The following is a 24,487-nucleotide window of genomic DNA, read 5'->3' as shown; positions in this document are numbered from 1 at the left end:
AGCTTAGGTTCTTCAAAAACGTCACGATATTCAGTCAAGAATTCAGGAATCTCAGAGGGAATAGATGATGAAATGGAAACCACAGGTACGTCCCCATGCGTCCCCTTACATCCCCAGCTTAACACAGACATAGCTTTCCAGTCAAGGACTGGGTTATGAGATTGCAGCCATGGCAATCCAAGCACCAACACATCATGTAGGTTATACAGCACAAGAAAGTGAATAATCTCCTGGTGATCCGGATTAATCCGCATAGTTACTTGTGTCCAGTATTGTGGTTTATTGCTAGCCAATGGGGTGGAGTCAATTCCCTTCAGGGGTATAGGAGTTTCAAGAGGCTCCAAATCATACCCACAGCGTTTGGCAAAGGACCAATCCATAAGACTCAAAGCGGCGCCAGAGTCGACATAGGCATCCGCGGTAATAGATGATAAAGAACAAATCAGGGTCACAGATAGAATAAACTTAGACTGTAAAGTGCCAATTGAAACAGACTTATCAAGCTTCTTAGTACGCTTAGAGCATGCTGATATAACATGAGTTGAATCACCGCAATAGAAGCACAACCCATTTTTTCGTCTAAAATTCTGCCGTTCACTTCTGGACAGAATTCTATCACATTGCATATTCTCTGGCGTCTTCTCAGTAGACACCGCCAAATGGTGCACAGGTTTGCGCTCCCGCAGACGCCTATCGATCTGGATAGCCATTGTCATGGACTCATTCAGACCCGCAGGCACAGGGAACCCCACCATAACATCCTTAATGGCATCAGAGAGACCCTCTCTGAAATTCGCCGCCAGGGCGCACTCATTCCACTGAGTAAGCACAGCCCATTTACGGAATTTCTGGCAGTATATTTCAGCTTCGTCTTGCCCCTGAGATAGGGACAACAAGGCCTTTTCCGCCTGAAGTTCTAACTGAGGTTCCTCATAAAGCAACCCTAAGGCCAGAAAAAACGCATCCACATTGAGCAACGCAGGATCCCCTGGAGCCAATGCAAAAGCCCAATCCTGAGGGTCGCCCTGGAGCAAGGAAATCACAATCCTGACCTGCTGAGCAGGATCTCCAGCAGAGCGAGATTTCAGGGACAAAAACAACTTGCAATTATTTTTGAAATTTTGAAAGCAAGATCTATTCCCCGAGAAAAATTCAGGCAAAGGAATTCTAGGTTCAGATATAGGAACATGAACAACAAAATCTTGTAAATTTTGAACTTTCGTGGTAAGATTATTCAAACCTGCAGCTAAACTCTGAATATCCATTTTACACAGGTGAACACAGAGCCATTCCAGGATTAGAAGGAGAGAGAGAGAGAGAAAGGCTGCAACATAGGCAGACTTGCAAGAGATTCAATTACAAGCACACTAGAACTGAAGGAAAAAAAAAAAAAAAATATTCAGCAGACTTCTCTTATCTCTCCTTTCTCTGTCAATTAATTTAACCCTTTTTGGCCGGTCAAACTGTTATGGTTCTCAATGGCAAGAGAACATAGCCCAGCAAACATAGAACTAGCTCTTGGAAGGATGGAAACTAAACTGACCATGAACTAAACCTGCCGCACAACTAACAGTAGCCGGGTAGCGTAGCCTGCGTTTTATCCCTAGACGCCCAGCGCCGGCCGGAGGACTAACTAATCCTGGCAGAGGAAAATATAGTCCTGGCTCACCTCTAGAGAAAATTCCCCAAAAGGCAGACAGAGGCCCCCACAAATATTGGCGGTGATTTTAGATGAAATGACAAACGTAGTATGAAAATAGGTTTAGCAAAATTGAGGTCCGCTTACTAAATAGCAGGAAGACAGAAAGGACACTTTCATGGTCAGCTAAAAGCACTATCAAAACACCATCCTGAAATTACTTTAAGACTCTAGTATTAACTCATAACATCAGAGTGGCAATTTCAGATCACAAGAGCTTTCCAGACACAGAAACGAAACTACAGCTGTGAACTGGAACAAAATGCAAAAACAAACAAGGACTAAAGTCCAACTTAGCTGGGAGTTGTCTAGAAGCAGGAACATGCACAGAAAGGCTTCTGATTACAATGTTGACCGGCATGGAAGTGACAGAGGAGCAAGGCTAAATAGCGACTCCCACATCCTGATGGAAACAGGTGAACAGAGAGGATGATGCACACCAGTTCAATTCCACCAGTGGCCACCGGGGGAGCCCAAAATCCAATTTCACAACACTTGGCCCTTTCCTGGATCTTGTCATACCTAACAGACAAGTCATTCAGTGTCTCCCACTCACACACCACCTCCTCACCTATCTGTCGGAGTCCAGCAAGGTTCAGTCCTAGGGCCCCTGCTCTTCTCCATTTACACCTTCGGCCTGGAACAACTCATAGAATCTCACAGTTTTCAGTATCATCTTTATGCCGATGACACACAAATCTACATCTCTGGACTAGATATCACCTCCAACCTACTAACCAGAATACCACAATGTCTGTCCGCTATTTCATCCTTCTTATTTCTAAAACTTAATATGGACAAAACCGAATTCATCATCATTCCTCCATCTCACTTGACTCCCCCAACAGACCTATCCATTAAAGTAAATCGCTGCCCAGTCTCTCCCCAGTCCCACAGGCTCGCTGCCTCGGGGTAATCTTGGACACTGATCTCTCCTTCAAACCACATATCCAAGCCCTTTCCACTTCCTGCCAACTTCAACTCAAAAATATTTCATGAATCCGTACATTCCTCAACCAAGAATCTGCAAAAAGCCTAGTCCATGCCCTCATCATCTCCCACCTCGACTACTGCAACCTCCTGCTCTGTGGCCTCTCCTCTAACACCCCTCCAATCTATTCTAAACTCTGCAGCCCAACTAATCCACCTGTCCCCCCGCTATTCCCCTGCCTCTCCCATCTGTCAATCCCTTCACTGGCTCCCCATTACCCAGAGACTCCAGTGCAAAAGCCTAACCATGACGTACAAAGCCATCGACAACCTGTCTCTTCCATACAACTATGACCTTGTCTCCCGGTACTTTCCTGCACGCAACCTCAGATCCTCACAAGACCTCCTCCTCTACTCCCCTCTTATCTTCTCTTCCCACAACCGTATACAAGATTTCTCTCGTGCATCCCCCATACTCTGGAACTCTCTACCACAACATATCAGACTCTCGCCTACCATGGAAACTTTCAAAAAGAACCTGAAGACCCACCTCTTCCAACAAGCCTACAACCTGCAGTAACCACCGATAGACCAAACCGCTGCATGACCAGCTCTATCCTCACCTACTGTATTCTCACCCATCCCTTGTAGATTGTGAGCCCTTGTGGGCAGGGTCCTCTCCCCTCATGTACCAGTCATGACTTGTATTGATTAAGATTATTGTACTTGTTTTTATTATGTGTACCCCTCCTTACATGTAAAGCGCTATGGAATAAATGGCATAATAACATAGCTCCCAACCATCCCTCATTGTGTGGGACTGTCCCGGTTTTGAGCATTTGCCTTGCTGTCCAGCACCGGACGCTATGATCCCGCAGACAGCAGGAGATTCAACCGACACGCCCCCTTGTGTTAAGCCATGCCCCGGGCCCTTACCCTTCCATATGGCTGCCTGCTTTCTGTGCACAGGACCTGTGATGAGGTCAGAGGAGGGGAGGAGTCAGGGGTAACATGATCGGGACCTCCGTGGCTTGCAGGACTCAGCTGCCTGTGCTGGTTGCCAACTTGCCACATGGACGGTGCTGCAGCCGCAGGATAAGGTAAGTAATGCCTTGTGTGGGGTCAGGAGGTGTACAGTGTGGATGTAGCAGAGCCGTGTGTGTACGAGGTGTATGGAGTGGAGCCGTGCGTGCGAGGTGTATGGAGCGGAGCCGTGTGTGTACGAGGTGTATGGAGCGGAGCCGTGTGTGTACGAGGTGTATGGAGCGGAGCCGTGTGTATACGAGGTGTATGGAGCAGAGCCGTGTGTGTATGAGGTGTATGGAGCGGAGCCGTGTGTGTATGAGGTGTATGGAGAGGAGCCGTGTGTGTATGAGGTGTATGGAGCGGAGCCGTGTGTGTATGAGGTGTACGGAGCAGAGCTGTGTGTGTGTGTGTGTGTATGAGGTGTACGGAGTGGAGCAGTGTGTGCAAAGTGTAAGGAGCGCAGCCGCGTGTGTAGGAGTAGCTATGTGTAGCCATTATATGGTATGAAGTATCATGTGCGGCCAATATACAGTATGGAGCATCATGTGCAGCCAATATACAGTATGGAGCATCATGTGCGGTCATTATACAGTATGGAGCATCATGTGCGGTCATTATACAGTATGGAGCATCATGTGCGGTCATTATACAGTATGGAGCATCATGTGCAGTCATTATACAGTATGGAGCATCATGTGCAGCCAATATACAGTATGGAGCATCATGTGCGGTCATTATACAGTATGGAGCATCATGTGGGGTCATTATACAGTATGGAGCATCATGTGCAGCCAATATACAGTATGGAGCATCATGTGCGGTCATTATACAGTATGGATCATCATGTGCGGCCATTATACAGTATGGAGCATCATGTGTGGTCATTATGCAGTATGGAGCATCATGTGGGGTCATTATACAGTATGGAGCATCATGTGCAGCCAATATACAGTATGGAGCATCATGTGCGGTCATTATACAGTATGGAGCATCATGTTCGGCCATTATACAGTATGGAGCATCATGTGTGGTCATTATACAGTATGGATCATCATGTGTGGTCATCATACAGTATGGAGCACCATGTGTGACCATTATACAGTATGGAGCACTGTGTGGCCATATTTTTTGTTTATAATTATTGTATATGAAACAGTGTGATCAACAGTGCTAAATGGGTGTGGTTGGGATGTGGATATGGGTGTGACTAATTATGAATGGGTGTGGTCAGAGGCGTGGCCTAAAATTTCCCCCTTTGTCCCTCATTCCCATCTTCAAAAGTTGGGAGGTATGTAATAATAATAATATTATTATTATTAATATGTGAGCGGTGTGTGCGCTGCATGTGTGATATGTGGGAGGTGTGTGCGCTGCATGCGTGATATGTGGGAGGTGTGTATGTGTGCTGCCTGTGTCTGATATGAGCTGTAAGGTCTTATATAGACAGGTGTGCGCCTTTCGAAAACCAAGTCCTATCAGTTTAATTACACACAGCTGGCCTCCAATGAAGGAGTAGAACCATCTCAAGGAGGATCACAAGGAAATGGACAGCAAGTGGCTTAAATATGAGTGTCTGAGCAAAGGGTCTGAATACTTATGACCATGTGATATTTCAGGGTTTTGTTGTTTTTTTAACCCCTTCACCCCCAAGGGTGGTTTGCACGTTATGGACCGGGCCAATTTTTACAATTCTGACCACTGTCCCTTTATGAGGTTATAACTCTGGAACGCTTCAACGGATCCTGGTGATTCTGACATTGTTTTCTCGTGACATATTGTACTTCATGATAGTGGTAAAATTTCTTTGATATTACCTGCGTTTATTTGTGAAAAAAATGGAAATTTGGCGAAAATTTTGAAAATTTCGCAGTTTTCCAAATTTGAATTTTTATGCAATTAAATCACAGTGATATGTCACACAAAATACTTAATAAGTAACATTTCCCACATGTCTACTTTACATCAGCACCATTTTGGAACCAAAATTTTTTTTTGTTAGGGAGTTATAAGGGTTAAAAGTTGACCAGCAATTTCTCATTTTTACAACACCATTTTTTTTTAGGGACCACATCTCATTTGAAGTCATTTTGAGGGGTCTATATGATAGAAAATACCCAAGTGTGACACCATTCTAAAAACTGCACCCCTCAAGATGCTCAAAACCACATTCAAAAAGTTTATTAACCCTTCAGGTGTTTCACAGGAATTTTTGGAATGTTTAAATAAAAATGAACATTTAACTTTTTTTCACACAAAATTTACTTCAGCTCCAATTTGGTTTATTTTACCAAGGGTAACAGGAAAAAATGGACCCCAAAAGATGTTATACAATTTGTCCTGAGTACGCCGATACTCCATATGTAGGGGTAAACCACTGTTTGGGCGCATGACAGAGCTCGGAAGCGAAGGAGCGCCATTTGACTTTTCAATGCAAAATTGACTGGAATTGAGATGGGACGCCATGTTGCGTTTGGAGAGCCACTGATGTGCCTAAACATTGAAACCCCCCACAAGTGACACCATTTTGGAAAGTAGACCCCCTAAGGAACTTATCTAGATGTGTGGTGAGCACTTTGACCCACCAAGTGCTTCACAGAAGTTTATAATGCAGAACCGTAAAAATAAAACAAAATTTTTTTCCCACAAAAATTATTTTTTAGCCCCCAGTTTTGTATTTTCCCAAGGGTAACAGGAGAAATTGGACCCCAATAGTTGTTGTCCAATTTGTCCTGAGTACGCTGATACCCCATATGTGGGGGGGAACCACCGTTTGGGCGCATGGGAGGGCTCGGAAGGGATGGAGCGCCATTTGGAATGCAGACTTAGATGGAATGGTCTGCAGGCATCACATTGCGTTTGCAGAGCCCCTAATGTACCTAAACAGTAAATCCCCCCCACAAGTGACACCATTTTGGAAAGTAGACCCCCTAAGGAACTCATCTAGATGTGTTGTGAGAGCTTTGAACCCCCAAGTGTTTCACTACAGTTTATAACACAGAGCCGTGCAAATAAAAAATATTTTTTTTCCACAAAAATTATATTTTAGCCCCCAGTTTTGTATTTTTCCAAGGGTAACAGGAGAAATTGGACCCTATATATTGTTGTCCAATTTGTCCTGAGTACGCTGATACCTGATATCTGGGGGTGAACCACCGTTTGAGCGCATGGCAGAGCTCGGAAGGGAAGGATCATCATTTGCAATGCAGACTTAGATGGATTGGTCTACAGGCGTCACATTGCGTTTGCAGAGCCCCTAATGTACCTAAACAGTATAAACCCCCCACAAGTGACCCAATATTGGAAACTAGACCCCCCAAGGAACTTATCTAGTTGTGTTGTGAGAACTTTGAACCCCCAAGCGTTTCACTACAGTTTAGAACGCAGAGCCGTGAAGATAAAAAAAATAAAAAATTTCCCCCCAAAATTATTTTTTAGCCCCCAGTTTTGTATTTTCCCAATGGTAACAGGAGAAATTGGACCCCAAAAGTTGTTGTCCAATTTGTCTTGAGTACGCTGATACCCCATATGTGGGGGGAACCACCGTTTGGGCGCATGGGAGGGCTCGGAAAGGAAGGAGCGCCATTTGGAACGCAGACTTAGATGGAATGGTCTGCAGGCGTCACATTGCGTTTGCAGAGCCCCTAATGTACCTAAACAGTAGAAACCCCCCACAAGTGACACCATTTTGGAAAGTAGAACCCCTAAGGAACTTATCTAGATGTGTTGTGAGAGCTTTGAACCCCCAAGTGTTTCACTACAGTTTATAACGCAGATCCATGCAAATAAAAATTATTTTTTTTTTCCACAAAAATTATTTTTTAGCCCCTAGTTTTGTATTTTCCCAGGGGTAACAGGAGAAATTGGACCCCAAAAGTTGTTCTCCAATGTGTTCCGAGTACGCTGATACCCCATATGTTGGGGTAAACCCCTGTTTGGGCGCACGGGAGAGCTTGGAAGGGAAGAAACACTGTTTTACTTTTTCAACGCAGAATTGGCTGGAATTGAAATCGGACGCCATGTCACGTTTGGAGAGCCCCTGATGTGCCTAAACAGTGGAAACCCCCCAATTATAACTGAAACCCTAATCCAAACACACCCCTAACCCTAATCCCAACGGTAACCCTAACCACACCTCTAACCCAGACACACCCCTAACCCTAATCCCAACCCTAATCCCAACCGTAAATGTAATCCAAACCCTAACCCTAACTTTAGCCCCAACTCTAGCCCTAACCCTAACCCTAGCCCTAACCCTAATGGGAAAATGGAAATAAATACATTTTTTACATTTTTTTAATTTTTCCCTAACTAAGCGGGTGATGAAGGGGGGTTTGATTTACTTTTATAGCGGGTTATTTAGCGGATTTTTATGATTGGCAGCCATCACACATGAAAGACGCTTTTTATTGCAAAAAATATTTTTTGCGTTACCACATTTTGAGAGCTATAATTTTTCCATATTTGAGACCACAGAGTCATGTGAGGTCTTGTTTTTTGTGGGACGAGTTGATGTTTTTATTGGTAACATGTTCGGGCACGGGATATTTTTTTGATCGCTTTTTATTCCGATTTTTGTGAGGCAGAATGACCAAAAACCAGCTATTCATGAATTTCTTTTGGGGGAGGCGTTTATACCGTTCCGCGTTTGGTAAAATTGATAAAGCAGTTTTATTCTTCGGGTCAGTACGATTACAGCGATACCTCATTTATATAATTTTTTTTTGTTTTGGCGCTTTTATACGATAAAAGCTATTTTATAGAAAAAATAATTATTTTGGCATCGCTTTATTCTGAGGACTATAACTTTTATTTTTTTGCACATGATGGTGTATGGCGGCTCGTTTTTTGCGGGACAAGATGACGTTTTCAGCGGTACCATGGTTATTTATATCCGTCTTTTTGATCGCGTGTTATTCCACTTTTTGTTTGGCGGTATGAGAATAAAGCGTTGTTTTTTGCCTCGGTTTTTTTTTTTTTTTTACGGTGTTCACTGAAGGGGTTAACTAGTGATATAGTTTTATAGGTGGGGTCGTTACGGACGTGGCGATACTAAATATGTGTACTTTTATTGTTTGATATTTTTTTTTATTTAGATAAAGAAATGTATTTATGGGAATAATATTTTTTTTTATTTATTTAGGAATTTTTTTTTATTTTTTTTTTTTTTACACGTGGACATTTTTTTTTAACTTTTTTACTTTGTCCCAGGGGGGGACATTACAGATCATTGATCTGGCAGTGTGCACAGCACTCTGTCAGATCGACGATCTGCTGTGCAGGGCTGCAGGCTTACCAAGTGTCTGCTCTGAGCAGACACTCGGTAAGACACCTCCCTCCCTGCAGGACCCGGATGCCGCGGCCATCTTGGATCCGGGACCTGCGGCGAGGAGGGAGGTAGGAGACCCTCGGAGCAACGCGATCACATCGCGTTGCTCTGGGGGTCTCAGGGAAGCCCGCAGGGAGCCCCCTCCCTGCGCGATGCTTACCTATACCGCCGGCACACCGCGATCATGTTTGATCGCGGTGTGCCGGGGGTTAATGTGCCGGGGGCGGTCCGTGACCGCTCCTGGCACATAGTGCCGGATGTCAGCTGCGATAGTCAGCTGACACCCGGCCGCGATCGGCCGCGCTCCCCCCGTGAGCGCGGCCGATCGCGTATGACGTACTATTCCGTCCTTGGGAAGTAGGGCCCACCCCACATGGACGGAATAGTACGTCTAATGACAGAAAGGGGTTAATAAATATGCAAAAATTTCTACAGTTCTGTTTTTTTTCCAGTCAAGATGGGGTGCAGAGTGTACATTAATGAGAAAATAAATGAACTTTTTTTAATTTACCAAATGGCTGCAAAGAAACAAAGAGTGAAAAATTTAAAGGGGTCTGAATACTTTCCGTACCCACTGTCGCTTTTGTCTCTTTTTGATATGGAGGTTTTGTTTTTTTCTATTTTTTTTTTGCTTCTTTGTTTGATACTTCCTATTATTTGTCTTGACAAAATTTGTTCATATAGTCATGCGTGGATTACATGCATTTTAAGTGAGTTTCCACAGCGAAAAATGCTCTAAAAACACTTATGCAAATTGCCTCTTCTGAGAAAAAGAGGACTTAACTCTATAGCGCCACCTGTTGGAAGTAGCGATCCTACAAGTCACAATCAACCCTCTAACGAGTCTAAAAACACTTATGAATTTTTACCTGTATCTCCCGCAATTCTATGGGGAAAATCAGAAGATGAAACTCGGCGTACCACCAAGACGACTGGGCATGTTGAGGGTTTGAAATGCGCGCCACAGCAGCATAAAAAAGGGGAAGAGCGGTGGCATGAGATTTCTACAAATCCCATACCATTTGCTGGAACGGTAAGGCTATGTGCACACGTTGCGGATTGGGGTGCAGAATTTTCCGCACAAAATCTGCATCACCTAGCAGAAAACGAAGTTGCAGATTTGCCGCGGATTTTATGCTTTTTTGTTGCGGAACTGATGCGGATTTTGTGCAGATTTTCTGTGTGTTTTACCCCTGCGGATTTCTATAATGGAAGGGGTCAGAAACGCTGCAGTTCCGCACAAAAGAAGTGACATGCTACTTCTTTTGATCCCCAGCGGTTTTCATGTGGATTTTTCCACACCATTAGCACAGCATTTTTTTTTCTATTGATTTACATTGTACTGTAAATCACTTTGCGGATCTGCAGCGTTTCTGCCCGGAAAAAAATCAGCTTTCTTTGTACCAAATTGGCACTGAGGTAAAACCCTTAATATTCGGACACTGGTTGCTATGACAACTACATATGTACATACATGTGTAGTTTTCTGATCGTGTATCCGTAGGAACCAGAACGGTCGGTATGGCTATGTTCACACGTTTAGTATTTCATGTACTTATAAGTGGTGATGTGTTTCTATTATGCTTTTTCTCTGATTGTTCCACTCCTGATTTTGGCTTACAAATACTGATGTAAAATACTGACCAAATACTGCTAGTGTGAATATGGCCTGAGGCCTAGGCTAGGAGTTAGTGGGAAACAGTTGCCCATAGCAACCAATCAGCTCTTAGCTTTCATTTTTAAAAAAGGTCTTTGAAAGAGGAGAGCTGGAATCTGATTGGCTGCCAGGTAATTGTAATAAATCAGTTATTCTACTTACCGGTTACCGCCGTGTCGCCATTGAGGTAGAGCGTCATTCCCAAAATCATCAAAATCCCCAACGTAAGAATATAAGGTCTGCGTCTCCCCCAGCGAGACCGACAGTGATCACTGGCCGATCCTACCACCGGCTGGAGAAGGAAACCCAAGATGGGGCTGATGAGCCAGACCAGGCTGTACAAGCTTTTAGGGAGTCCAACACTCAGCAGAACAGGGGTGACAAATGCAGCTTCCACCGCGTAACAAAACTCTCTACCAAACATGGCCATGCCGTGCATAATAAGCCTGCCAGTCGACCTTCTGGGGGGCTCCACCAAATTGAAGACCCCCTCCATCTGCTCAAGGCTGCTGCTGTACTCCATGCCAGCCGAAGGGGGTTGCTTGCTGTTACTGGCAATGATGGGAGTAGTAGTAGGGGCCTGATACTCCACATCCTTGGAGAGAGTCATGGTTTGTTAGTGAGGGTCAGACGTTTGCTCCTTTCTAATGGAGCAGCTTTAGGCTTCCAGGGAAGGCGTGACTCCTCACATAGCTGGACGATCACAAGTTTGGGAGAAAGCAAAAAAAAAAAATAGTCATGTGAACATCAACTTCAGACGTCTTAACTCCACGCGGTTCATTTGTTTCATATTCACGAATTCAGGCGAGGTATCATACTTAACGAGCCTCATCCCAATGCCGCCTCGTTATAAAGCAAGGTGTCTGCAATATCCAGGATTGTTAGGCTATGTGCACACTTTGCAGATTCCACTGCGGATTTTTCCGCAGCGGAATTCCAAAATCCGCAGTGAAAACCCGTCGCGGTTTTTACTGCGGATTTATCGCGGTTTTTACTGCGGATTCTTATGTGGTTTTTCATCTGCATTTTCTTATTGGAGCAGGTGAAAATCCGCAGAAAAGAAGTGACATGCTGCGGAATCTAATCCGCAGCGTTTCCGCGCGGCTTTTTCCGCAGCATGTGCACAGCGTTTTTTGTTTCCCATAGGTTTACATTGTACTGTAAACTCATGGGAAACTGCTGCGGATCCACAGCAAAATCCGCAAACTGTGCACATAGCCTTAGAGTATATGCACACTTTGCGGATTTGGCTGTGGAATTTTCTGTGCAGATTCTGCGCGTTTTGTGTGTGGATTTTTTGCTGATTTGCTGTGGATTCTGTGTGGATTTCATGGGTTTTTTACCCTTGCGGATTTCTATTATGGAATGGGTGCAGAAACGCTGCAGATCCTCAAAAACAATTGACATGGTCCTTTTTTGAATCTGCTGCCTTTTCCGTGTGGATTTTTTCCGCACCATTAGCACAGCATTTTTTTTTTCCCCATTGATTTACGTTGCACTTTAAATCACTTGCGGATCTGCAGCGGATCTGCAGCGCTTCTGTGCGGAAAAAAACGCTGCGGATCTGCAGGTAATCTGCAACGTGTGCACATACCCTTGGGGTATGTTCACACTGGGTGTTTTTGCTGCTTTTTTTTCTGCAGCAAAACTTGATTTCTTGGCAGGAAAGAAGCTGCTGCAAAAACGCGGGTTTCGGTGTATTTTTGGTGCGTTTCTTGTTGCGGATTTGGTGCATTTTTTGGACTAACTCGTGTCTCTTTGTCCATGCTAATGTCCATGACTTTTCTGCAGAAAAAGAGCTTCAAATAATGATACCTGCGTCTTTGCAGCGTTTTTTCAACACCTACTTAGGCTATGTTCACATGATCCTTTTTTTGCTGCTGTTCCGCAGCGCTTTTCCGCATCCTTTTTCCATGCAGGGTACAGTACAATGTTACCCTATGGAAAACAAAAACCGCTGTGCCCACTATCCTTTTTTTCTCAGGCAAATCAGCGCGGATTTGCCTGCAGAAAAAAAGAAGTACCATGTCACTTCTTTCTGCGGATTCAGCTCCTATTTTCAACAGGCACCAATAGGAAAGTGCTGTTGAAAACCCGCAGAGGAATCTGCAGAAGAAACTGCAGGAAAATCAGCAGTGCAGTTTTGCACTGCGGGTTTTCCAAATCAGGACCTGAAAAAAAAAGGATCAAAAAAAGGATCGTGTGAACATGGCCTAAGCCAATAGGTGAAAAACACTGAAAGAAGTGACATTCTCTATGTCCAAAAAAAAGCAGCAAAGCACAAATTCCTGATGACAAAAAAACCAATGTGCGTGCATGTGATTTCTGAAATACCATAGGCTTTGCTGGTACCGTAAAAAGCAGCTGAAAATTAACATAAAAAAACCGCAGCAAAAACTACCCAGTGTGAACATACACTTAGGCTCGTTGTTGACAGTTTTTTGTGGCAGATTTTTCATTGAAATAAATAAGGAGAATTTTCCGCACCAAAATCCTCCAAAAACCTTTTCAAACTCTCTTCATATTCATTTGTATGAGAAATCCACTTTGAGGATTAAAAACTTTTGAAAAAACTCCTGGAGGAAAAGGGTCTGTTACTTCTTAGAAGAAGATACTGGGGGAATCCGCTTCAAATTATGCACTGTCCAATCACAAAGCTGCAAAAAAACGTTCAGGGTTCTTCAAAATCGCTTCAAGAAAAAGAAAACTCTTCCAAATAATTCTGCACGCTGAGTTTTTTTATTTTGCTGTGTTTTCAAAGGAGAAACTCTTCAGCGTGTAATTTAGACACTGGCACCGCTGCCGAGTTTACGAAGGCAAATCCTGCTCTGCATCTGAGCGAGCAGTCAGTTAAAGTGCTGCCGCTTGCTTAGGCTACTTTCACACTAGCGTCGGGAACAACCCGTCGCCGTGCGTCGGGCCGACGTTCCCGACGCTAGCGTGGTCTCCGCCGCACAACGGGGGCAGCGGATGCATTTTTCCCACGCATCCGCTGCCCCATTGTGAGGTGCGGGGAAGTGCGGGGAGGTGGGGGCGGAGTTCCGGCCGCGCATGCGCGGTCGGAAAAAGCGGACCGTCGGGAGCAAAAAACATTACATGTAACGTTTTTTTCTCCCGACGGTCCGCTACCACACGCCCAAGCGTCGCAAAACGGACGCACCGTTTGGCAATGCGTCGCAAATGCGTCGCTAATGTTAGTCTATGACGAAAAAACGTATCCAGCAAGAACTTTTGCTGGATGCGTAGTTTCGGCAAAACGACGCATTTGCGACGTATTGCAGTTAACGCTAGTGTGAAAGTAGCCTTACAGTCGCTGCCGCTCACTGTATTGAATGGTAACTGAAAGCTGGAGACTGCTGGGAAGAATAATGTTCATTCTTGGAGATGGGAATGCACATGGCGCAGGCAAAGCCAAAGCTCTCACGACTGCTTTTCTTCATATTTTCTCACCCATGCAATCACAATTTCCTGCATGACCTTGCATCTCGTGACCAGAGCTTACTATACTACATCATATATGATGCTGGGTGTCGGAGCAAGAAAATATGAAGGAACCCTCTTATATGATCTAAATTTTTGCAAAAATTATTTCCAAAAATTGCAATTTACCTGTAGGTATATTCACTAGTTGTGGTTGTGTAGCATTTTTGAAACATCACTACAAAGTTGTCCACCCTTTGGTGTAAATGTTTTGTTTTTTTTTTACTTTTTTTTTTTTACTTAAATGCATATACTTTGGAGCTGAGAATAATTTTTGCGATGAAACATTTAGCACCGTTTGGTTTTTGGTTTTTGTTTCCCTGCACATTCAAGTTTGATATGATCCTAAATCAGATGAGAGAAGCTCAGAAAAAGAGAATCAGACTAAGCTCACTGAGAGAGTCTTAGTTACTTCATTCAGCAGGCAGCAATAGTTAGCTCAAAGAAGGGAAACGCTGCTAAATTTTTAATGACACCAAATAGTAAAAAAAAATTTTTTAGCTCAAAATACATACATGTAGGGAAAATAAAATGTCCCCAAAGGTGCACAACCCCGTTGGAAAAGCGCAGCTAAAAGCAATAAAAACAATTAATCTGTATGCGTGAATCCACCCTCAGGGTCATACATGCACGGTAATGCCTACGCATGCTTAGGCCGGTTTCACACGTCAGTGGCTCTGGTACGTGAGGTGTCAGTTTTCTCACATACCGGAGACACTGACTCACGTAGACACATTAAAGTCAATGTGTCTCTGCACATGTCAGCGTGTTTTCGCGGACCATGTGTCCATTTGAAAAACACGGAGACATGTCAGTGTTCGTGGAAGCGCACGGATCACCCATTAAAGTCAATGGGTCCGTGTAAAACACGTACCGCACACGGATGCTGTCCGTGTGCCGTCTGTGTGCCGTGCAGGAGACAGCGCTACAGTAAGCGCTGTCCCCCCAGCTTGTGGTGCTGAAGCCGCCATTCATTTCTTCTCTCCAGCAGCGTTCGCTGGAGTGAAGAAATGAAAAATCATTGTTTTGGTTTTTTTTTGTGCGGTTGAAATAAAGATCTTTGTCACCACCACCCTCCCACCCCCTGTGCGCCCGGCCGCTGGAAATAAAATACTCACCCAGCTCCCTCGATGCGTCCTCTCAGCACCGCAGCTTTCTCCTGTATGAGCGGTCATGTGGTACCGCTCATTACAGTGATGAATATGCGGCTCCACCTCCCCTACATTAGCTCACATGTTATATAATTTCTCCCACACTTTATGAGGACCCCCACAGATCTCCTTACAATGTATGAGAGCTCCTCACACTGTATGAGGGCCCCCACAGTAGTCCCCAAACTGTATGATGACCTCCACTTTAGTGCCCAAACTGTATAATTGTCCCCACGTTAGTATACAAATTGTATAATTGCCCACGGATTACTAGGGTGTGTGTTATAGGAAGATTGCCGAGGTGGCAAGCTGAAACATGACTGAAGAAAGAAGTGTCAGAGCTACCCAGACACTACACTGAGAAGAGAGCTTGACAGGAGGGAGCCAGCAGTTAGTGCTTATGGCCTGAAGCCCGAAACACAGCTGTGGAATGTGGGCCCAGGGCAGCTAGAAAGCAATAGGGCTGAAGAGGCAACGTGTAAGCTGGTATTGAAACCATAGAACTAAAAGACTAGGCTGGCCAGGTGGGAGGCATCTTGTATAAAAGACTTCCACTCCCCTAGGTAGTCTTTATAATCTTTATTTATATAGAGCCAACATATTCCGCAGTGCTTTACAGTTTAACAGTTTCAAACACAACAGTCATAAGTAACAACGTTAACAATACAATAATTAAAGCACAATAAGATGACCCTGCTCGTGAGAGCTTACAATCTGCAGTGAGGTAGGGGAGATACAAAGTACAGGTGTGTATTTACAATTATGTATTTACAATGATGGTCCAGCCATCTTCAGGGGGTGGGGGATAGATGGAGATATGCAAACTATGCAAATTGTGGATGGTCCTAGTATCTTGGGGTAGAGCATTCCAGAGGATTGGCGCAGCACGGGAGAAGTCTTGGAGTCGGGAGTGGGAGGTACAGATTAGTGCAGAGGTTAGTCGAAAGTCATTTGTAGAGCGCCGTGGTAGGTTATGCCGATAGACAGAAATGAGGGAGGAGATGTAAGGGGGTGCCGCACTGTGAAGAGCTTTGTGGGTGAGAGCAAGTACTCTGAATTGTATCCTGTAATGAATGGGCAGCCAGTGTAATGACTGGCGAAGAGGGGACACGTCTGAATACCAATTAGCCAGATGGACGACCCTCACTGCTGCATTAAGGATAGACTGAAGAGGGGAAAGTCGAGTAACAGGGAGGCCAATTAATAGAACATTGCAGTAGTCCAGGCGGGAGTGGATCACGGTGACAGTGAGGGTTTTTGTTGTTTCCATGGTGAGAAAAGGGCGGATTCTAGAGATGTTCTTTAGGGTAAGCAGCAAGAGCAGGTAAGAGATTGTTTATGGGATGTGAAGGAGAGATCGGAGTCAAATATAACACCCAGATAGCGTGCCTGCTGCCGGGGTGTTATTATGGTGCCACCCATGGAGAGGGAAATGTCAGATTTAGGGAGGTTTTTAGATGGCGGGAGCAGGAGAAGTTCAGTTTTGGAGAGGTTGAGTTTGAGATAGAGAGCGGACATGATGTTGGAGACTTAAGACAGACAGTCAGTGGCGTTCTGTAGTACCACGGGAGTAAGGTCAGGGGATGACGTGAATAGTTGTGTGTTATCGGCATAAAGATGGTACTGAAAGCCAAATCTGCTGATGGTCTGTCCAATTGGGGCCGTGTAGAGAGACAAGGGAAGTGGGCCAAGGACTGAGCCCTGAGGTACTCCGACAGTGAGAGGAAGAGGAGATGAAGTGGAGCCAGAGAACAGAACACTGAATGAGCGGTCAGAAAGATAGGAGGAGAACCAGGAGAGAGCAGTGTCCTTAATGCCTAGTGACTGGAGCCTAGAGAGTAGTAGACGGTGGTCAACAGTGTCGAAAGCTGCAGAAAGGTCGAGAAGAGAGTGGTCACCGTTACATTTTGCTGTCAGGTCCTTGGTCACTTTGATGAGTGCAGTTTCTGCTGAATGTAGGGGGCAGAAGCTGGAATGTGAAGGATCTAGGAGGGAATGAGTGGAAAGGTAACGTGTAAGGTGGGAGTTGACCAGGCGCTCCAAGAGTTTAGAGATGAAGGGGAGATTGGAGACTGGTCTGTAGTTATTTGTGCAGGATGGATCGAGAGCGGGTTTCTTTACTAATGTAGTAATGATAGAGTGTTTGAATTGTGGAGGGGAAAATGCCAAAGGAGAGGGAGAGATTAAAGATTGTAGTTAGGTGAGTTGTGACGGCTGGAGGAGATGTGAGGGAATGGGGTCAATAGTGCATGTAGTCGGACGAGAAGAAGAGAGGTGTCTGGAGACTTCTTCTGTGATGGGATTGAATGTGGAGAGTGAGCCAGGGGAAATGCAGGGAGGGATGGGAGTCACAGCACTTGGTGGCTGGGAGCAGATTTCCTGACGGATGTTATCTGTTTTCTCTATAAAGTGGGAAGCCAGGTCATCAGCACGCCAAGCAACGTAGTAAATTATTAGCTAGAAAGATGTACTGCTAGTGAGTTGTGAGGTCCCTTGGTCCCAGTGTGGCCAGAGCCTGAACGTTACTCCCTGGTTCCGGTGTGGTCTGTTCTGTGTCCGTAGTCTCTCGGTCCCGATGTGGCCCATCCTGTGTCCGTAGTCCCCGGGTCCTGGAGTGGCCAGTGCCTGAACTTACGCCCCTGGATCAGGAGCGACCAGTGCCTGAGCCTCGTTGGAGATCCTGTTTGTTGGGCACTCCATGCATGTGTCATGCCTGTAACAAAGCTGTGACACATGCAGCTGTGGGGCAGAACAGCTAGTCAGCCGGCGCGATCCAGGAATCCGGTTTCCCTCTGCAGCTTATTCAGAAGCGCTACAGCTTGATGAATAAGCAGGGACCCGGGCAAATTTGCTCAATTCTAGTCATAGGCAGCATTTCTCTTACTCCAAACACAGTGATACCTCAATTTTTGCCTCATCTGACCACAGCACCTTCTCCCAATCACTCACAGAATCATCCAGGTGTTCACTGGCAAACATCAGATGGGCCTGCACATGTCCTTCTTGAGCAGGGGGACCTTGCGGGCACTGCAGGATTTTAAACCTTTACGGCATAATGTGTTACCAATGGTTTTCTTGGTGATTCTGGTCCCAGCTGCCTTGAGATCATTAAGAAGTTCCCTGAGTGTAGCTTTCGGCTGATCTCTCACCTTCCTCATGATCAAGGATACCCCACGAAGTGAGGTTTTGCATGGTGCCCCAGATCGATGCTGATTGACAGTCATTTTGTATTTCTTCCATTTTCTTACTATTGCACCAACAGTTGTCTCCTTCTCACCCAGCATCTTACTTATGGTTTTGTAGCCCATTCCTGCTTTGTGCAGGTCTATGATCTTGTCCCTGACATCTATAGAAAGCTCTTTGGTCTTGCCCATGTTGTAGAGGTTACAGTCTGACTGATTAATTGAGTCTGTGGACAGGAGTCTTTTATAAAGGTGACTATGTAAGACCCCTGTCTTTAATGCAGGTAAGGAGTTAATTAGGAGCGTCTAACTGGTCTGTAGGAGCCAGAACTCTTAATTGTTGGTAGGGGATCAAACACTTATTTCTCACTGCAAAATGCAAATGAATTTATATAATTTTTACAATGTGATTTTCTCAATTTTATTTTTGATATTCTATCTATCAATATTAAAATTAACCTACCCTTAAAATTATGGACTGTACATGTCTTTGACAGTGGGCAAACTTACAAAATCAGCAAGAGATCAAATTTATTTCCCCCACTGTGTCTATTTATTTATTTATCTAAATGTAAAAACTGATACAAATATATATATATATATATATATATATATATATATATATATATATATATTATCAAAAAAAGAGGCAGCACTCCATGTTTCAAAGTAAAAAAATGTGCAGGATTTAATCACATCTTAAGGCGACGTTTCAGCTCGCAATGAGCTTTTCTCAAGGCTTGAGAAAAGCTCATTGCGAGCTGAAACGTCGCCTTAAGATGTGATTAAGTCCTGCACATTTTTTCACTTTGAAACATGGAGTGCTGCCTCTTTTTTTGATAATATTTGAACTTGGATGATCGGTGGACTGGTTATCTGGGGGCCTTGCACCCAAAGATAAGTATATCTGTGCTGTTCCTTTTTTTTCACTATATATATATACTAGCTATTGAACCCGTTCTACGCCCGGGTGGCGAGCATTTATATTGGTATATCGTCTCCATCCTGGTATGTGCTTCTCCCATCTTGCTCTCCCATCCTGTCATGTGCTGCTCCATCCTGCGCCCCCATCCTGTCATGTGCTGCTCCACCGTGTCATGTGCTGCTCCATCCTGCATCCCCATCCTGTCATGTGCTGCTCCACCGTGTCATGTGCTGCTCCATCCTGCGCCCCCATCCTGTCATGTGCTGCTCCACAGTGTAATGTGCTGCTCCATCCTGCATCCCCATCCTGTCATGTGCTGCTCCACCGTGTCATGTGCTGCTCCATCCTGCGCCCCATCCTGTCATGTGCTGCTCCACCGTGTCATGTGCTGCTCCATCCTGCATCCCCATCCTGTCATGTGCTCCCATCCTGCGCCCCCATCCTATCACGTGCTGCTCCATCCTGCGCCCCCATCATTGCGGGCGGCTGTGCGGAGTGCGGGCGGCTGTGCTGAGTGCGGGCGGCTGTGCTGAGTGCGGGCGGCTGTGCTGAGTGCGGGCGGCTGTGCTGAGTGCGGGCGGCTGTGCTGAGTGCGGGCGGCTGTGCTGGGTGCGGGCGGCTGTGCTGGGTGCGGGCGGCTGTGCTGGGTGCGGGCGGCTGTGCTGGGTGCGGGCGGCTGTGCTCGGCTGTGCTGGGTGCGGCGGCTGTGCGTGGCTGTGCTGGGTGCGGTGGCTGTGGTAGGCTGTGCTGGGTGCGGCGGCTGTGGTGGGTGCGGCGGCTGTGCGTCGCTGTGGTGGGTGCGGCGGCTGTGCGTGGCTGTGCTGGGTGCGGCGGCTGTGGACGGCTGTGCTGGGTGCGGTGGCTGTGCTGGGTGCGGCGGCTGTGCGTGGCTGTGGGCGGCTGTGCGTGGCTGTGCTGGGTGCGGCGGCTGTGCTGGGTGCGGCGGCTGTCCTGGGTGCGGCGTCTGTCCTGGGTGCGGCGGCTGTGCGTGGCTGTAGGCGGCTGTGCGTGGCTGTAGGCGGCTGTGCTGGGTGCGGTGGCTGTGGACGGCTGTGCTGGGTGCGGCGGCTGTGCGTGGCTGTGGGCGGTTGTGCGTGGCTGTGCTGGGTGCGGCGGCTGTGGACGGCTGTGCTGGGTGCGGTGGCTGTGCTGGGTGCGGTGGCTGTGCTGGGTGCGGCGGCTGTGCTGGGTGCGGCGGCTGTGCTGGGTGCGGCGGCTGTGCGTGGCTGTGGGCGGCTGTGCGTGGCTGTGGGCGGCTGTGCGTGGCTGTGGTGGGTGCGGCGGCTGTGCGTGGCTGTGGTGGGTGCGGCGGCTGTGGGTGGCTGTGCGTGGCTGTGCTGGGTGCGGCGGCTGTACTGGGTGCGGCGGCTGTACTGGGTGCGGCGGCTGTGTGTGGCTGTGGGCGGCTGTGCGTGGCTGTGCTGGGTGCGGCGGCTGTGGACGGCTGTGCTGAGTGCGGCGGCTGTGCTGGGTGCGGCGGCTGTGCACGGCTGTGCTGGGTGCGGCGGCTGTGCTGGGTGCGGCGGCTGTGCTGGGTGCGGTGGCTGTGCGTGGCTGTGGGCGGCTGTGCGTGGCTGTGCTGGGTGCAGCGGCTGTGGACGGCTGTGCTGAGTGCGGCGGCTGTGCTGGGTGCGGCGGCTGTGGACGGCTGTGCTGGGTGCGGCGGCTGTGCTGGGTGCGGCGGCTGTGCTGGGTGCGGTGGCTGTGCGTGGCTGTAGGCGCCTGTGCGTGGCTGTGGGCGGCTGTGCGTGGCTGTGCGGGGTGCAGCGGCTGTGCGTGGCTGTAGGCGGCTGTGCGTGGCTGTGCTGGGTGCGGTGGCTGTGGTGGGTGCGGCGGCTGTGGGTGGCTGTGCTGGGTGCGGCGGCTGTACTGGGTGCGGCGGCTGTGTGTGGCTGTGCTGGGTGCGGCGGCTGTACTGGGTGCGGCGGCTGTGTGTGGCTGTGGACGGCTGTGCGTGGCTGTGGGCGGCTGTGCGTGGCTGTGCTGGGTGCGGCGGCTGTGCTCGGTGCGGCGGCTGTGCTCGGTGCGGCGGCTATGCATGGCTGTGCTGGGTGCGGTGGCTGTGGTGGGTGCGGTGGCTGTGGACGTAAGTGGCGTAAGTAATAAATAGCTGTGGCATGAAGTGCCACAGCCTCATGGCACAGCAATTTGTTACTTGCGGAGGGTGAGTATACTTACCTGTCCCGTTCCACCGACGCCATTCCGGGCCATGAATATCCCCCTGCTCCCGGAATCGGCGCCTGCGCAGTCCGCGCTTTCCGGCGCCATTTTCTTGAAGACACATTGCTGTGTGTCTTCAAGAAAATGGCGCCGGAAAGCGCGGACTGCGCAGGCGCCTTTTCCGGCACCAGGAGGACAGATTTTCTGTGTCCTCCTGGTGCCGGAAAAGGCGCCTGCGCAGTCCGCGCTTTCCGGCGCCATTTTCTTGAAGACACACTGCAATGTGTCTTCAAGAAAATGGCGCCGGAAAGCGCGGACTGCGCAGGCGCCGATTCCGGGAGCAGGGGGATATTCATGGCCCGGAATGGCGTCGGTGGAACGGGACAGATAAGTATACTCACACTCCGCCTCCTGGCTCGTCCCTGTTTCTCTGTTGGAGATCGCGGTGTGCGTTCAGCGCTTACGCATACTGCGATCTCCTGGGAGCGTCGCTCTGTGGGGTCCAGACTGCGCCGGCGCTTGCGCTTGCGCAGTCTATAAAGGCTTCGGACAGAGTGACGCTCCCAGCGTTATATTATAGATATATAGATATCTATATATCTATATATATATCTATATATCTATATATATATATATATATATATATATATATATATATATATATACTAGATGGTGCCCGATTCGAACGCATTGGGTTTTCTAGAATATGTATGAAGTTTATTTATGAATATTTTAGAATATTACATTGAATACACAGGATTCGGCCGGACTGCACCTGTCGCTGATTGTTCGCTGCCGGCCATGTAGTATATAACAGCCCACGTAGTAAATAGCACAGCCACGTAGTATATTGCACAGCCACGTAGTATATTGCACAGCCCACGTAGTATATAGCACAGCCTACATAATATATTGCACAGCCACGTAGTACATTGCACATCCCACGTAATATATTGCACAGCCCATGTAGTATATTGCACAGCCCATGTAGTATATTGCACAGCCCATGTAGTATATTGCACAGCCCATGTAGTATATAGCAATGTGGGCACCATATCCCTGTTAAAAAAAAATAATTAAAATAAAAAATAGTTATATACTCACCTTCCGTTGGCCCCCGTATCCAGGTGAAGCAGTTACCGATGCTTCTCGCACGCTCCGGTGCCAAGAGTGCATTGCGGTCTCACGAGATGATGACGTAGCGGTGCATGGAGTGGTCACCGGGTCGTCACGAGGAGCGGGAAAGGCCGGTTCTGGATCCAAGGGGCCGAAGGACGGTGAGTATATAACGATTTTTTATTTATTTTATTATTTTTACATTAGATCTTTTAACTATTGATGCCGCATACGCAGCATCAATAGTAAAAAGTTGGTCACACAGGGTTAACAGCAGCGGTAACGGAGTGTGTTACCCACGGCATAACGTGGTCTGTTACCGCTGCCATTAACCCTGTGTGAGCGCTGACTGGAGGGGAGTATGGAGCGGGCACTGACTGCGGGGAGGAAGGAGCGGCCATTTTGCCTCCGGACTGTGCCCGTCGCTGATTGGTCGTGGCCGTTTTGCCGCGACCAATCAGCAACTTGGATTTCCATGACAGACAGAGGCCGCGACCAATGAATATCCGTGACAGACAGACAGAATGACAGAAAGACGGAAGTGACCCTTAGACTATTATGTAGTAGATATATATATTTCTGTGAAAGTGTTTGCCCCCTTACTGATTTCCTATTCTTTTGCATGTTTGTCACACTGAAATGTTTCAGATCACCGAACAAATGTAAATATTACACAAAGATAACACAAGTAATCACAAAATGTAGTTTACAAATTAACGTCTTTTTTATTAAGGGAAAGGAGCAAACACTTTTTCAATATATATGGAGTGATCTATTCCAAGTGTTTATTTCTGCTAATGTTGAGGATTATGACTTACAGCCAATGATAACCCAAAAGTCATTATCTCAGTAAATTAGAATAATTAACAAAAAATACCTGCAAAGGCTTCCTAAGGGTTTATAAAGGTCTCTTAGTCTGTTTCAGTAGCTCCACAATCATGGGGAAGACTGCTGACCTGACATGTCCAGAAGGCAGTCACTGACACACTCCACAAGGAGGGGAAGCCACAAACGGTCATTGCTAGGGTTGAGCGAAACGGATCAGTCAATTTCATAAGTCTTCGCGCCAAAGTCGCGTTTCGTATGACGCTTTAACCGCCATTTTTTCAGCCAATGAAGGAGTGTGGGCAGCGTGATGACATAGGTCTTGTCTTGCTTTCTGCGGCATCACAGGGGGTGGGGGTAGAAACGCCATCTTACCGTTTTGGATGTAGCGATTTACACAGTCCGAGGAATGTACTGATTTACACTGTGTCCGAGGAGAGAGAGAGAGAAAAAAAAAATCCCTATTGACTTGCATTGGGTTTCGTGTTTTGGTCGGCCACCCGACTTTTCACAATAATCGGCCGATTTCACACGATCCGACTTTCGAGAAAGTCGGGTTTTACGAAACCCGACTCGATCCTAAAAAGGCAAAAGTCGCTCAACCCTAGTCATTGCTAAAGAAGCCGGCTGTTCACAGAGTGCTGTATCCAAGCATATTAATGGAAAGTTGAGTGGAAGGAAAAAGTGTGGTAGGAAAAGGTGCACAAGCAACCGGGATAACTGCAGCCTTGAAAGGATTGTTAAGAAAAGGCCAATGGAAAATTTGGGGGAGATTCACAAGGAGTGGACTGCTACTGGAGTAATTGCTTCAAAAGCCACCACAGAGCCAGAACCACGTAAGCAGAGCCAGAACCATGTAAGCAGAGCCAGATCTCTATGAACAGAGCCAGAATCATGCGAGCAGAGACAGAACTGTGTGAGCAGATCCAGATCCATGTCAGCAAAGCAAGATCCTTGTGAGCAGAGCCAGATCCTTGTGAGCAGAGCAAGATCCATGTGAGCAGAGCCAG

General features: G+C 47.0%; 1 protein-coding gene across 1 annotated transcript in view; it reads right to left on the bottom strand.

Annotated features, from left to right (window-relative positions):
* The window catches only part of SLC45A2 (solute carrier family 45 member 2), a 118,298-nt gene extending 106,877 nt beyond the window's left edge, over nucleotides 1–11,421 (bottom strand). The window contains exon 1 of the mRNA XM_077281822.1: nucleotides 10,801–11,421. Coding sequence (XP_077137937.1) covers nucleotides 10,801–11,248 — 448 coding nt within the window. The 5' untranslated portion in view covers nucleotides 11,249–11,421. The remainder of the gene's footprint in view (nucleotides 1–10,800) is intronic.
* Nucleotides 11,422–24,487: the final 13,066 nt, after the last annotated feature.

This window comes from Ranitomeya variabilis, chromosome 1, assembly GCF_051348905.1.
Source record: "Ranitomeya variabilis isolate aRanVar5 chromosome 1, aRanVar5.hap1, whole genome shotgun sequence".
NCBI classification, from domain to species: domain Eukaryota; kingdom Metazoa; phylum Chordata; class Amphibia; order Anura; family Dendrobatidae; genus Ranitomeya; species Ranitomeya variabilis.
The sequence above is the reverse complement of the archived record's forward strand: the minus strand, read 5'-3'. Positions and strand labels throughout refer to the sequence as shown.